Source organism: Herpailurus yagouaroundi, unplaced genomic scaffold (assembly GCF_014898765.1).
Source record: "Herpailurus yagouaroundi ecotype Mexico unplaced genomic scaffold, PumYag 159, whole genome shotgun sequence".
Lineage (NCBI taxonomy): Eukaryota > Metazoa > Chordata > Mammalia > Carnivora > Felidae > Herpailurus > Herpailurus yagouaroundi.
Window position 1 is genome coordinate 78,166,286 of NW_024412400.1, and position 16,078 is coordinate 78,182,363.

At 40.5% G+C, this 16,078-nt stretch overlaps 1 protein-coding gene across 13 annotated transcripts in view; it reads right to left on the reverse strand.

Annotated features, from left to right (window-relative positions):
• Window positions 1-16,078, reverse strand: part of DGKG (diacylglycerol kinase gamma) — a 217,172-nt gene that overhangs the window by 135,555 nt on the left and 65,539 nt on the right. For all 13 annotated transcript variants that reach the window (XR_005792298.1, XR_005792299.1, XR_005792297.1 and 10 more), the window contains 2 exons: window positions 6,490-6,660; window positions 1,446-1,495 (listed from right to left, as the gene is read on the reverse strand). Coding sequence is in view for 1 of the 13 variants with exons in the window: in XM_040481018.1 (XP_040336952.1) it covers window positions 1,446-1,495; window positions 6,490-6,660 (221 nt within the window). In the remaining 12 variants the exon portion in view is untranslated. The remainder of the gene's footprint in view (window positions 1-1,445; window positions 1,496-6,489; window positions 6,661-16,078) is intronic.

The window sequence follows — 16,078 nt, forward strand, 5'->3', positions numbered from 1 at the left end:
CATCATTTCTTGTCTTGTCTATTCCAACAGCCTCCTCACTGATATCTCTGCTTGAGTCCATACAGTCCGGTCTCAACAGAGCAGCTGGAGTGACCTGGTAAAACTGAAGTCATGTCACCCCTCTGCTCAAAATCTCCAGTGGTTCTCCACTTCTCCAGAGTAAAAGACAAACTTTCCCAGTCACCTATATGGCTTGGTATGTTTTATAGACTCTCCCCGCAAGCACCCCTGGCCATCACTTGTCTGATCTCATCCCCTACTGCTTCTCACTTTGACCTCCTCACTCTTTTGCTCCATCACTCTGGCCTCCTCATTAACCCACCCACATTCCAAGCCCCCCGAGGACCCCTGCACTGAGGCTCCCTCTGCCTGGAAGGTGCTTCATCTGGATATCCCCAGGACTTACTTCCTCACCTCCTACCAGTCCCGGTTCAAATGCCCCCTGGTAGAGACCTTCCTTGGCTCCTCAAGCTAAACCTGCAGCCCCTTCCCCCCAGCACTTCCTTCTCTCCTTTATCTGTCTTCCAGTACACACATCTCTCTAACACGTATCTTGCTATGCTTTGTAGTGCATGTGCTTGCACGATGATGAAAGTTTCACGAGGGCATGGATTTCCGTCCATTGGCTTCACCGATATATCCCCGGTGCTCGACATGTGGCAGACACTCAACAAACATGTGTCTATCCAATGCCTGAGTGTCTGTGATTCTCTGGCTGTTCCCTGGCAGGGCACAACCCACAGCATTGCGATGTGGCGGCAGGAATGTCTTAAAGGCACCCTGGGGTTTAGAGGACCGTTAGGATGATTTAGGTGGTCTAACGGACTTGTTTCCTTCCTTCCCCGCGGGACTGGTCTGACTCAGCCCCATGCCCCCCGCCCTCACAGCCTTTCTGTTAAGGAGTCCTGTCTCTGACACTGCTGGCCGTGAGCACGAGGCCTGTCTGATTCTTTTTGCCTTCTCCCCTCTCTGCTTTCTTCCTTCTCCATCCTCCCTTTCACCCCATGATCCTGTCCTATCCCTGCCTATTCCTGAGGGAGAGTGGGGGCGGGGCTCAGGCTTTCCCAGGTTCAATGGGATGGGACCATGTGCTCCGAGCAGGAAGAACCAGACTCGTTGAGCTAATACCCCCGAGCACAAGAGGAAGACTAGGAAGTTAAACTAGAGAAGACACTAAAGCATCTCCCCATTTTGAGATTTTGTGATCCTGGGCTTCTAAAATGAAAAGGCTAGGTAGAGTTCACTCCCCCTCAGGCTGGTGCTATTCGAAGTGGTAGTATGTGGGGGGGGGGGGGGGAGGAGTTCTACCATGACTTCTGTAGCCCATATTGACACATTGCTATTTCCATAAATATGGAACTGGGAATTTTTACTCTTCCTCTACTCGCTCCCCTCTCCCCGAGATTTTCTTGGTTTCAGGAGGGACATTTGGAGGGAGAACTTACCGCCTGGTCCAGGAGACCGTTCTCATCTGAATCATAGAGACGAAACATGACTGCAAGAGACACAGAGGTGAGGCTCGAGGTGTCCTCTGGGCACCAGGGACGAGCTGAGACTCTGATGCTGTCAGTCTTTAGATGAGTTCTGTCACTGGGGCGAAGGCTATTGCAGCCAGGTTACCCACCCTCCCAGGGGCAGAGTTTGACTTCTTACAGACAGGGTGGGAAGAGGGTGGAGAACCAAGCCATCTGGCTTCCGGATCTGTCTAACCAATAACTGTGGCTGATGAGATCCAGGTCACGGTATGATTCCTGGTCGAGCATGCGTATCTCGCAGTATCACTGGAACATGACTCAAAGCAAATGCCCAGCTGATGGTGGGTAGAGGCACCCAAATTATAAATGGGATACTGCTTCCGTTGCACACGGAAAGGGTGTGGACTTAGGCAGACTCACATGTTGGCCTTGTCCTACCATCCTGGGCATCAAACAAGTCATTTAACTTTGTTCGGCCATGTTTCTTTATCTGTAAGATGGAGACTGTGATGTTTTCTTTCTCCTAGGTTTGTTTGTTTTTTTTAAAATGAGGATTAACATGTAAATGATAGGCCAATTTTTTGTCTCCATAATAATTTTTAGTTTTTCTAAATAAGATATAAACATAAAGTGTAAAGATATGTATAAAACAATAAATATCTTAAAACCTTTAAAATGTTCATAAAAGAAACATGCCAAGTAAGACTACATACATAAAGTAAATATTTTTGCTGGCCTTTTCAATACTTAGCAAGGCTTTAGGAGAAGATTTTTGACAACGTAGCTCTCCTTAAAAAGATACCCAGAGAAGTTTAAATTGACGTGTTCTTTCTCTTAACATCCCCATAGCAAGCAGAGAAGTTCAACATTATTTCATTAACCTCATGATTTCAGGCCAGCTATGATTACTCCAAAAATCGATATTATGACATCTAAATGTTTTTGACCTCATTAAAGATTTTAGAAAGATTGAGCTTATATAATACAGACTTCTATTCCTGTGCCCTATTCCTAAATCTCACAGTGCTTGGAATGTAGAAAGCACTCAACAGATATTATTCATTTTTCTTTCAATAATGAACATTTATATATGGCATTTAATAAGTACGATGTACTCTCCTATGCAATTTATCATTACTACTCATTTAATCCTCATTACCACCACTACAGAAGCTACTGTATTTATTTTTCTGAAATGTCAACATGTTATTCAGAAACATCCTCTATCATGTTCTAGCTGTAGGGAGGTGATGCAGGATAAGGAAAATCTGAGAGAGAAATTTGGGCAAAGTACTAAATTTTCATTTCTGGGACCTGGGAACTTGCATTTTGGTCATCTAAAAGGTAGAGATCCTGTCTGTGATCTCAGAAGTAAGCAGAGTGGGGAGCATAGCTGAACACATCTTCATTTTCCTCCAGTTCTAACTTCATCAGGCCTGCTTTCTCTGTGGAGCCTCCCCTAACTGCCCCTTCCCCCACATACCCACTCTGGACCTCTCAGCATGTACCCAAAGGTGACAACACTCCTGCTAAGTTGGCCGTGTGTTGCTATATCTTTCTGTATGTTTTAATATCCCTGCACCTTGTGCTTGTTCAGCTGTGTGATCCTGGTAGGAGCTGAGGTTCTTTAAAAGTAGGATCGTGGCCTTGGGATTCTCCGTGAAACTTCAGAATGTCCTGGTCAGAGGAACTCGGCATATGAGGCTGACTCACCAAGCAGATAAAGAAGGACAGACAGACCTTCCCGCGACTGTTGCTCCCAGACCCTGGGCCGGGGCAACTCTTAACACAGAGCTCTCTTGGTCTTAATATGCACTGATAGAACTAGAAAGTGTAAGCACTCAGTTTTTCAGCAGCATGGCCTTGGGCAAGTCATTTACACTTTCTGCGCTTTCTGACACGTCAAATGAAAACAATCACACTGACCTTCTAGGGTTATTGTGAGGTTAAAATGAGATCATGTATTTAAAGTGATTAGCAGAGGGGTGCCTGAGTGGCTCAGTCAGTTAAGCGTCTGACTTCAACTCAGGTCATGATATCATGGTTGGTGGGTTTGAGCCCCGTGTCTCAGGCTCAGTGCTGACAGCTCAGAGCCTGGAGCCTGCTTCCAATTCTGTGTCTCCCTCTCTGCCCCTCTCCCATTCATGCTGTCTCTCTCTCTCTCTCTGTGTCTCAAAAATAAATAAATGTTAAAAAAATTAAAAAAAAAATAAAGTGATTAACAGATATAAGGTGTTCAACAATGAGAATTATTATTGTTAATGTATTGATAAAAGGTATGAGTTCAGGCTATAATTTCCAAAAAGATACATGTTTGGTTATTAAAAAGGAAAGCTTAAGTCGTTTTCAGTCATTAAAATCAGGGGAAGATTTGAATTTATTTGGTTTCATTAAAAAACACAAGTAAGGGGCGCCTGGGTGGCGCAGTCGGTTAAGCGTCCGACTTCAGCCAGGTCACGATCTCGCGGTCCGTGAGTTCGAGCCCCGCATCAGGCTCTGGGCTGATGGCTCAGAGCCTGGAGCCTGTTTCCGATTCTGTGTCTCCCTCTCTCTCTGCTCCTCCCCCGTTCATGCTCTGTCTCTCTCTGTCCCAAAAATAAATAAACGTTGAAAAAAAAACACAAAAAAACAAAAAAACAAAAAAACACAAGTAAGATTAAAAACTCAGCAGGCCAAATGATCTGCAACAAAAAATTACAAGGAAAAAAATAAGCAGAAGATTAAAATAGAAGAAACATAAGAAGCAATGGCAATGTATAGACCAAGTTTGGATCCTGAGTCAAACAACTAAAAATATATAAGATAACTGGGAAAATGTGAACACTGACAATATTTGATATATAAACGGTGAAATGAAATCAAGTCACTTATGTCAAGGGGTTTTAAAATGGAGTTGGGAGGTCATCAAGTAGATGGGCCTTACCCACATCCTAACTGGGTGGAACTGTGAACTCTGACTTGGGCCAAACTTCAAATATTCCAAGGACTCAATTCTAATACCTGTAACTTGTTACAGTAAGAGTCTGTTTAGTGACAGCCTTAGTAACCAATTATATTCAGTCAAGATTCGTCTTCTGCCATCAACACCAATAAAAAAAATTCTCTGTAAACAACATATACAAGCATTCCCTTTTGTCTTTAAAAACCCTCAACTTCTGTTCCCTCGGAAGGGCACTATTTGGCTTGCTGCCCAAATCTGTGTTCCCTGAACTGCTATTCTGAGGCCTTAAATAAGTGCTTTTGCTCTTATACTGGCTCTGCCTCTTTTCTCTCTGAACAGACAATAGTAAGGAGTCATTGTCTTTCAATGTGATAATGGTGCTGTGGTTATATTTAAGAAAAAGTCATATTTTTTGAATACTGAAATATTTATAGGTGAAATTACATGATGTCTGAAATTTGCTTCAACATAACCTGGGGCAGAGGGAATGCATGGGAGGTATAAATAAAGCATGATTGATTATAAGTCAGTAATTACTGAAGGTGGCTGATGGGTATATGGAAGTTCATTGTACTTTATACTTTTATCTACGTTGGAAATTTTCTATAATAAAAAGTTTTTTAAAATGCAGTTTCTTGGGGTGCCTGGGTGGCTCAGTTGGTTAAGCGTCTGACTTTGGCTCAGGTCATGATCTCGCTGTTTCCGAGTTCCAGCCTTGCAATGGGCTCTGTGCTGACAGCTCAGAGCCTGGAGCCTGCTTTGGATCCTGTGTCTCCCTCTCTCTCTGCCCCTCCTACACTCATGCTCTGTCTCTATCGCACTCAAAAATAAATAAATATAAAATAAAATAAAATAAATAAAATAAATAAAATAAAATAAAATAAAATAGAATAAAATGCAGTTTCTTTCTATTGCCATTACAAAGACCCAGTCTGAGAGCCACTAATATGAAAACATCTTTCACATCCTCTCTGGTAATTATGAACAAATATAAGGCCTCAAACTCAAAGTCTAGCTGAATCTCAGAAATAATTGGACATTTCACTTTAAACACTAGCCAAAAGAGACATAAATCTGCTATATTTGCTACCAAGTTGGCACTTAAGGCTTGCAATTGTTAACACCTCAAAACTGTGGGTGGTTAGTGAACTGTTTCACTTTGGTTTGGGCGAGGGTCAACCTTTGCCAGATACTTCCTTGTTAATGTTTGAGTTTTGTTGACTCATCTTATTATTAACTGGAATTTTGACTTTTGCTATGATGTGTTGTTGTTTTTCCCTTTAATGTCTACTAAAGTCCCAAAAAGAGCCAAAACAATACATCTTTTTTAATGAGGTCCTATTGTCTTCTGTTTTTAAAAGTCTGCCTGTAGGCTGATGGAGGCCAGTGAGCCCAACCCTGCAGTGAGTCTTACTAGGAGCCCGCAGGCTGTTTCAGCTGCTGTGGGCTTTCCTTTCTGCCACCAGATATTATTCCCTCCCTGAAACCAACTTTAAGGAGCATTGTGAAACCAAGATCAACTCCCTTACCTAACTAGCTGTTTCTCTCTAGAGGCCAAAAAATGTGGTGTAGGGGTGGGTGAAGAAATGAAAATAAGTTTTAATGAGATAGAGACTGATTAATTCTCAAGAAAGAAAAAAAAAGATTCCCTCATAGTTAAAGAGTTGTCTGGGCACAGAACAGGAGAAGGAAGACAAATACCGAATATCCTCCCTTAAAAAATAAGAGAAGGTGGCAGCTTTTTGGTTGGAGGCTTTCAGGAAGTTCCTTCAGCAAAGAAAGGGAGTCTTGACCCCTTGTAGAGACTTCTCCCCTTTCCAAATCCTCGTTCTCAATACCAAGGTCTCAGATGCGCTTCCCACTCTCCATACAACTGGTTCTGCTCCCAACGTGGATTCCAGGAAATGTTCAGATCACTGTTGGTGACAGGACAGAAACACCTTCCCCAAGCAGGCATCACCAGTACCCATGATCCCAGATCAATCTCCGTCTGACATGTTTAGAAGGAAGAACAAGACACTACATCTTCCTCTAGGAAAAAACTTGAAGCCCCTTGACAGGGTGGACACTTACATTCCAGCTTATCCTGAGGTCTCCCCGTCTCTAGCAGGGACAGGTAACACACGACATCCTTCAGGTACACTACAGGGGATTCTGAGCCTGGAGATGGAACAACAGGATTTCCCAGCAGGGTTGCAGCCACTTGGTCTTTTGCTGGCACCGGCTTCTCGGTGATCTTTGATTCTGCAATAGGCAAAAGGAAACCATCCAACGGCACTTAACGTTTAGTAAATATTAAACCTTGTTTGTTGCTCCATCATTTTCTTGGTAGAGAAAGTGTTGGTTACTTAAATATGATCAAATCAGTGGTCCTAGAAATCCAGTTTGTAGCATTCATACTCTCAGAATGGAGCCCATTCTGACACTTTTAAGAATCTCTATCATTGTAAGAAATTCACCTATACCCTGTGAATTTTCAGAAAAGATGAGAATGATTTTTAGTAATATCAATACCCAACAGGTAAATGTCATTTTGCCCAATTTTTTGGAAACACTTACTCAATTTATAAAGTTACTTTTGGCTGGGATTCCAAAATCCAGACAATTGGTCATGTACCAGTACACCTTTTTATAATTTTCTTCTCAAATACATTCAGAGATAAAGAAAAAGATGAACATTCAAAAGAGAAAACTGGGATCAACAATCGACAAATTTCCAGGCACTCGGAAGAATTCTGACTAGCCGCAAACCTAATCTATTGGATTAAGAAAATGCAGAAAGTGGTTTATCATACCACAGGAATACGGTAAGTTATCCCTCTGGAGTTTTCCTTCTTTTAGGTTGGAAAACTCTGTCTTTCTTGTCTTCTAATCCAGAAATATGAGGTTACTGCTAATGAGAAAACTGGGCACCTATATTTTACTGTGTGAATTATACTTTTCTCGAGGCACTTTAAGGGATATCTCTCTTCCCCCCAGCCTCTCTAGATCCATGCCCATAAGAAATGATCTCTTAATAATTTCCAGAACAAGGGTAAATTTGCAGAAAACACAGGTAAAAGTAAGAGGAAGACTGGTAGTGAAAAATCCACTTAGGTGTTGTGCCACTAAGTGGTGGAGGTCTGAAGATATAGACAGAGGGAGAGACAGCCCTGATGTAATGGCTGCTTCCAGTGATGGAAGGCAGTGCAACCAGTATACTTTTTATTCAGAAAGCCAAAGTGCCAAGCAAAGGCAAACAGTTCCTATCCTATCTGTCCAGTAGAGCTGTGCAACATGAAAGCCTACCTTATGAAACAGAGCTATAAAACAAGGACAGGAAGCTCCATCCTGAAGCCTCAGAAAACCAGATCTTCGGAAATAATTTCCTACTGGAGAAGACCCTCAGGAGGTTGAGAGAAGATATGTTAAATTGGAGCAGAGAGCCTCAGGGGTGAGCAAGTTGGGATAAAAATACAATAGGGTGAAATAAAAATAAGGATAGTAAGACGGGGGAAACTGCAATAAAATTACATATGCAACACAAGTATTAAAATCAGCACTGGAGGAAAAGTTATGAAAAAACATAATCTATAAGACAACTGTGAGAAATCCTTTGCACTAGGTAGCCCATTATACCTCAAGTTACTGTTACATCCTCAGATTATCCATCCATGAAAACACTATTATAATGACTTCTGTTTTGACTAAATTGGAGTAACACGACCAGATTTATCCTTCTACTGAAACAAAAAACTGGACAAAAGATATGAAACAATGGACACTGAATGTGGTAGCACCAAATGGTGATCCCAAGAGATAGACTACAAATGAGATGATCCCCATAATTGTCACATCATACTGTTCAGAAAGAGTTTCTAGGCTGTAGCACTGGTAGGTGGAACCCAGGAAGATTCTGGAAGTCTCTCTGAGCTGAAAAGATAGAGCTTGAAGCCTGGGGAGCCCAAGGTGGCTAGAGTTCACAGAGCAGAGCACCAAAGAGGAGGAAGCTGCACAGAGAGAACTCCAGAGGTCTACAAAGGGTACTCTGTGAATAATCAGTGGAGAGTTCCGTTCCATTATTCAGCTGAGTAACAATGAATACAGATGTGCGAGGAGACTACTGGAGGCTGGGGAAAGAATCAGTATTAGAGAGAACAGTCCCTGGAATGCACAGAGAGCCAGGAATAGTGTCTATTCTCACCAACTAAGGTAGAAACCCCCATAACTCATGAATCATTGAGTACAGTACTCAGAAGAGTTTTGTTTTGATTGTTGGGTAAAATTAGCAAATGCCTTTCTGGTCCTGGCTAACAAACCTTTAAAAGCTTGACCTGAAAAAGGTCAAACTATTTCCAAGTAGCCTAACTGTGCCCCAAAACAAAGTTCAAGAATTTTTATAGGAATATCAAAATATCCAATACCCAATGATGTAACATTTTCAATGGCTGGCATTTAATAAAAAACTGACAGGTATACAAAGAAGAAAGGAAATATAAACAATAATAATGAGAAAAAGCAATTGAAATGACCCAGAAATGACACAGATGATATAACAGACAAAAGCTTTAAAATAATTATTACAACTGTATTCCATATGTCCAAGAGGCTAGAGGAAAGATAGTACACTTTAAGTAGGAATATAAAAGATATTTAAAGATGCCTGTCTATATCAAGTGTCTAGATATGATGCGTGAAATGAAAAAAAAATGCACTGAATAGGACTTAGAGTGGATTAGACATTGCAGAAGAAAAGATTAGTCAATTTGAAGCACAGCAAAAGAAACCATCCAAAAAGACTAAAAAAAGAAAGAAAAAGAGCATCATATTGTGAGCTGTGGGACAACTTCAAGTAGTCAAATAAACATCTGGTTGGAATACCGAAAGAGGAAAGAAAGAAGTAGGAAAAATTTGAAGAAATAATGGCTGAAATTTTTCCAAATGTGTCGATATTTGATAAAAGCAATAGAACCTCAGATCCAAGATTCTCAATGAACCCCAAACACAATAAATATAAATAAAACTACATCAAGGTGGGGTGCCTCGGTGGCCCAGTTGGTTAAATGTCCGACTCTTGAACTTAGCTTAGGTCTTGATCTCATGGTCGTGAGTTCAAGCCCTGTGTTGAGCTCTGCACTGGGCATAAAGCCTACTTTAAAAACAACAACAACAACAAAAACCCCCAAAGCTACACCAAAAACATCATAATCAAACTGATTAAGATCAATGATAAAAAAAAAAAATCATAAAGGAAGCCAGAGGAAAAAAGGCACATTATGTAGAGAGAAACAAAGATAAGAATGACAGTAATTTTCTCATTGGAAAGAAAGTAAGCTGAAAGTCAGTGGAACAACATCTTTAAAATACTAAAGGAAAAAAAATTGTCAACCTAAAATTCCTTACTCAGTGAAATCTCTTTAGAAAAAAAAGGGAAAATAAAATTTTTTCAGATGTACAAAACTGTATAGAGCTGCACTACAAGAAGTGGTAAAGAACATCTTTTTTGTAGAATTATATCATACAGAAACTTAGATTTACACACAAGAATAAAGAGCACTGAAACTGGTAACCGCATGGGAAAATATAAAAAAATATTTTTCTTATTAGTTAAATCTCCTTAAAGACAATTAACTATTAAAGCAAAAATAATAACAATGTGTTGTGCAGTTTATAATTTAACATATGTAGAAGTAAAATGTATGACAACAATAGCACAAAGGCCTAGATAAGAAATGGAGATATATTGCAGTACATTTCTTATAGTATATGCAAAGTGGAATAATATTATTTGAATGTAGACTATGATAGTTAAAACAGTCACTAAAATAATATAACAAAGTTATAGCTAATAAGATCAAAAAGGAGGCAAAATGAAATCATAAATAATTCAATTAATTAAAAGAAAACAGAAAAAGAACAAAAGGGGAAGAAAGGACAGGAAAAAAAGAAAACAGATAGCAAGATGGTCCCTTTAAACCTAACCATATCAATTATCACAGTAAATGTAAACATTCTAAAACTCTAACTAAAAGGCAGAGATGGTCAGATTAGATAAACAACAACAACAAGAAGAACAACAACAAGACCTAACTACATGCTTCCAATAAGAAAGGCAGTTTCAATATAAAGCCAGGGGCGCCTGGGTGGCTCAGTGGGTAAAGCATCCGACTTCAGCTCAGGTCATGATCTTATGGCTTGTGAGTTTAAGCCTGGTGTCAGGCTCTGTGCTGACAGCTTAGAGCCTGGAGCCTGCTTTGGATTCTGTGTCTCCCTTTCTCTCTCTGACCCTTCCCCACTCATGCTCTGTCTCTCTCTCAAAAATAAATAAACATTAAAAAATTTTTAAGTATAAAGACACAAATACATGAAAAGAATGGAGAAAGATACCATTTTAACTCTAGTTAACTAGAGTTGCTACATCAATTATGAACATAATTCGAATAAAGTAGATTTCAAAGCAAAGAGTATTACCAGGAATAAAGAGAATCATTTCATAATGCAGAAGTCAAATTATCATGAGAACATAACAATCCTAAACATTCCACTCCTAGATCTTTACCTAAAAGGAATGAAAGCTGCCCACACAAAGACTTGTACAAGAATATTCATGTTGTATATGAAATAGTCTCAAACTGGAATCAACCCAAATGCCCATCAATAGATGAATGGATAAACAAACTGTGGAATATCTACTTATATACTAAAATACTAATCGGCATTAAAAATGTGTTAATTGTTGATGCACATGACAACATGGATACATTTAAAAATTATTACGCTAGACTCCACCAAAAGTCTGCTAGAACTGATACATGAATTCAGCAAAGTTGCAGGATACAAAAATCAATGTACAGAAATCAGTTGCATTCTTATACACTAACAATGAAGCAACAGAAAGACAAATAAAGAAACTGATCCCATTCACAATTGCACCAAGAAGCATAAAATACCTAGGAATAAATCTAACCAAAGATGTAAAGGATCTGTATGCTGAAAACTATAGAAAGCTTATGAAGGTAATTGAAGAAGATTTAAAGAAATGGAAAGACATTCCCTGCTCATGGATTGGAAGAATAAATATTGTCAAAATGTCAATACTACCCAAAGCTATCTGCACATTCAATGCAATCCCAATCAAAATTGCACCAGCATTCTTCTCGAAACTAGAACAAGCAATCCTAAAATTCATATGGAACCACAAAAGGCCCCGAATAGCCAAAGTAATTTTGAAGAAGAAGACCAAAGCAGGAGGCATCACAATCCCAGACTTTAGCCTCTACTACAAAGCTGTCATCATCAAGACAGCATGGTATTGGCACAAAAACAGACACATAGACCAACGGAATAGAATAGAAACCCCAGAACTAGACCCACAAACGTATGGCCAACTAATCTTTGATAAAGCAGGAAAGAACATCCAATGGAAAAAAGACAGTCTCTTTAACAAATGGTGCTGGGAGAACTGGACAGCAACATGCAGAAGGTTGAAACTAAACCACTTTCTCACACCATTCACAAAAATAAACTCAAAATGGATAAAGGACCTGAATGTGAGACAGGAAACCATCAAAACCTTAGAGGAGAAAGCAGGAAAAGACCTCTCTGACCTCAGCCGTAGCAATCTCTTCCTCGACACATCCCCAAAGGCAAGGGAATTAAAAGCAAAAGTGAATTACTGGTACCTATGAAGATAAAAAGCTTCTGCACAGCAAAGGAAACAACCAACAAAACTAAAAGGCAACCAACGGAATGGGAAAAGATATTTGCAAATGACATATCGGACAAAGGGCTAGTATCCAAAATCTATAAAGAGCTCACCAAACTCCACACCCGAAAAGCAAATAACCCAGTGAAGAAATGGGCAGAAAACATGAATAGACACTTCTCTAAAGAAGACATCCGGATGGCCAACAGGCACATGAAAAGATGTTCAGCGTCGCTCCTTATCAGGGAAATACAAATCCAAACCACACTCAGGTATCACCTCACGCCAGTCAGAGTGGCCAAAATGAACAAATCAGGAGACTAGAGATGCTGGAGAGGATGTGGAGAAACGGGAACCCTCTTGCACTGTTGGTGGGAATGCAAATTGGTGCAGCCGCTCTGGAAAGCAGTGTGGAGGTTCATCAGAAAATTAAAAATAGACCTACCCTATGACCCAGCAATAGCACTGCTAGGAATTTATCCAAGGGACACAGGAATACTGATGCATAGGGGCACTTGTACCCCAATGTTCATAGCAGCACTCTCAACAATAGCCAAATTATGGAAAGAGCCTAAATGTCCATCAACTGATGAATGGATAAAGAAATTGTGGTTTATATACACAATGGAATACTACGTGGCAATGAGAAAAAATGAAATATGGCCTTTTGTAGCAACGTGGATGGAACTGGAGAGTGTGATGCTAAGTGAAATAAGCCATACAGAGAAAGACAGATACCATATGGTTTCACTCTTATGTGGATCCTGAGAAACTTAACAGGAACCCATGGGGGAGGGGAAGGAAAAAAAAAAAAGAGGTTAGAGTGGGAGAGAGCCAAAGCATAAGAGACTGTTGAGAACTGAGAGCAAACTGAGGGTTGATGGGGGGTGGGAGGGAGGAGAGGGTGGGTGATGGGTATTGAGGAGGGCACCTTTTGGGATGAGCACTGGGTGTTGTATGGAAACCAATTTGACAATAAATTTCATATATAAATAAAAAAAAATTATTACGCTGAGTGAAAGAAGCCACACCAAAAAGTGTACACACTGTATGATTCTATGTATATAAAATATGGAAAATGCAGTCTGATCTATGGTGAAAGAAAGCAGATCAGTGATTGTATAGATCTAGGGGTGAGTGGCTAGGGAGGGTGGGAGAAAGAGACTATAAAGAAACTTCTGGGGATGATGGGTGTCTTCATTATATTGACGTGGTACTGGTTTTATAGATGTATACATATGCAAAAACTTACTAATTATACACTTGAAACATGTGCAATTGATTTTATGCCAATTATACCTCACCAAAGCTGTTTTAAAACATTATTACAGCCTTTTACAAAGATCTTTGGGTTACTAGGACTGTGACTGGATCTTGAGCCACTGTTCTAGTCTATGAGGTGTACTGTTCATTCCAGTCATGGAAATGCTGGGGAGCAGAATGACCGAGAGGCACATAGTCCTACTAATGTTTTCCTCCTCAAGCTACCTTATATGAAATACCCCTAACCCACAGTCATCTAAGTACATCCCTCAAGGGCCATCAGTAGTCAAAGACTAACACCCTCTTCCGGATTACATAGGTTCTGTCTAGGTGCTATGTCATAAACCCTTTTGCTTGAGTGTTCTTAGGCAGACCTGACTTATTCCACCTTTTGTCTTAGTCTATTACTTCTTGCCTTCCAGTTGGGCATAGTGGAAAGAACACCAACCTAGAGGCAGAGGACTAGGTTTCTCGCTCTGGGTTTGTGTTAATGGGTGTGTGACCTTGCACAAGTGGGCTTACTCCCCACATCCAACCTCAGATTTTCATCTGTTGAAAGAGGGACTTGTATTAAAATGGGTGTTTACCAAAAGTCTTGAAGGACATGAAAAATGTTTGTGAGTATAATGGTAAGTGAAAAACAAAGCTCGTTCCAAAATTATATATATAGTCTGATTCCAATTCTGTAAAAAATTATAGAAAAAAATACATGTGTGTGTATGCGTGTATGTAATTGCACTGGTAAGTTATGGATGGTTTTGTTGTTTCCTTCTTTTTTTTGTATTCTTCAATTTTTTTTTTTTTTTTTTTTTTTTTACAATATGAATGTGTTACTTTTATAAATGGGAAAAACTAAGAAAAAAATTGAAGGACAATATTCTGAGTTGCTGAAACATCTTAGGAGCCTGAGGAACTAAATTAAAACCAGGAGACTAAAGTTCACGTTGTTTATCCCATTTAGTCCTGGCCATTCATGGAAAGGTGCATTCAGGCCTTCCTAGCTGACGTCCTGACAATGACAGATTGCTCAAGGTTCTGAGTCCATATCTGGACTCAGTGAAAGCCCCTCTCTGCTGTGTTTACAGACCCAACCATTAATCCACCTGGCTCTGGAAATGAATAACTTGAAGTGGGCTGTTCGAGATCCAAGCTTGGATATTGCTCTGATAAGCCTAAATAGGCCATATCAAATCAGAATTTAGTTTCCTCTGGCTTCTGCCTGGGCAACAGGAAAAGGCTGGGATTTTCAACAGATGGCCTGATCTAAGGTGATGCCAGAACTTGGCTCTTCCTTACTGGCAGAGGCTTCTCTCTGTGGTATCTGTCTGTCCCTGCATTCCTGTTTCTCGTGAACAGGGGCATCTAATTAAGACATCCACACAAAGTAGCCCCATAGGAAACAGATTTTCTACTTTAAATCTCAAGTCACTAAAAAAGATGAAAAGATGCTATATACCTCCTTGGGCCAGCAGTCAGATCATTACCGTTTCATTATTTGACCACAGGAAACTGATACTCTCCATAAACAAGGAAAGTGGTACATCATAAATCACTTCTCCAGGCGTGAATCTCTGGAAGTTGCTCTCAGACCCAGAATGATACAAATGTTGCAAATAAACATGGTGGTCAAATAAGACAGCCAAGTTCCATTATTACCACCTTTTCTCAAATCTCATATAATGACAGTAGCTCTAATACATCCTTCCTTGGGGCCTCAGAAACCTCAGCCACTAAAACAAATCTCGTCCAGACAATTTGGAGCCTCAGAAAATGAAGTATAGCTTCTCTCAGGTTCATCTTGAAGTTCCAGATACTCAGACTAAGAAAGCCTCTGGGTAAAGAGTTTGGGGGTCCAAACGCTTTTCATGGTTGTTTTTGCTGCTCAGAGTTTAGAATCCCAAGGTTTCCCCCTTCTTCTCCCATCATGAGAATAAGCTATGTCATAACACGCCCCTGCTACTCCACATAAGATTTAAGACTTATTTATAACTTAAACCCATTTTACCAAGGGGCCATGAACCTAGCATGGCTGGGTGAGATGCTGGGGAGGGAGGGTGGGTGAGCCATACTTTGCAGAGTCTTGCCCTGATGCTGCCCCTGAAGGCCTCAGGAAGGCACCGACGCTTGTCATCCTTGCTTTGTGCAGTTCTGGGAAGACTGGAATTTGCTGAACTTATGGTCCAACGGCAACTCTCCTTTCCCAACCACGTTCTGCTTTTTATCCACAGTAAATTTTTTTTTTTTTTAATTTTTTTTTCAACGTTTTTTATTTATTTTTGGGACAGAGAGAGACAGAGCATGAACGGGGGAGGGGCAGCGAGAGAGGGAGACACAGAATCGGAAACAGGCTCCAGGCTCTGAGCCATCAGCCCAGAGCCCGACGCGAGCCTGACATGGGGCTCGAACTCACGGAGCGCGAGATCGTGACCTGGCTGAAGTCGGACGCCTAACCGACTGCGCCACCCAGGCGCCCCTATCCACAGTAAATTTTTGATCTCACCAGTCCTTCAGTTACACGCTGAAAAATCCTTAATCCTTCTAGTTGCCCTTCTTGCCATGACTGGAAAAAAGATTAGAACTACATCTAATTCTCTCAAACTACATTTGAAATGCTCTCATCATACCAAGTCCCTGGGAAATAAATCAAACTAATTTTAGCCGGCTTCCCCCTGCTCCTCCTCCTGACTTCCTTAAGCCGGTGCACACAAATACCTC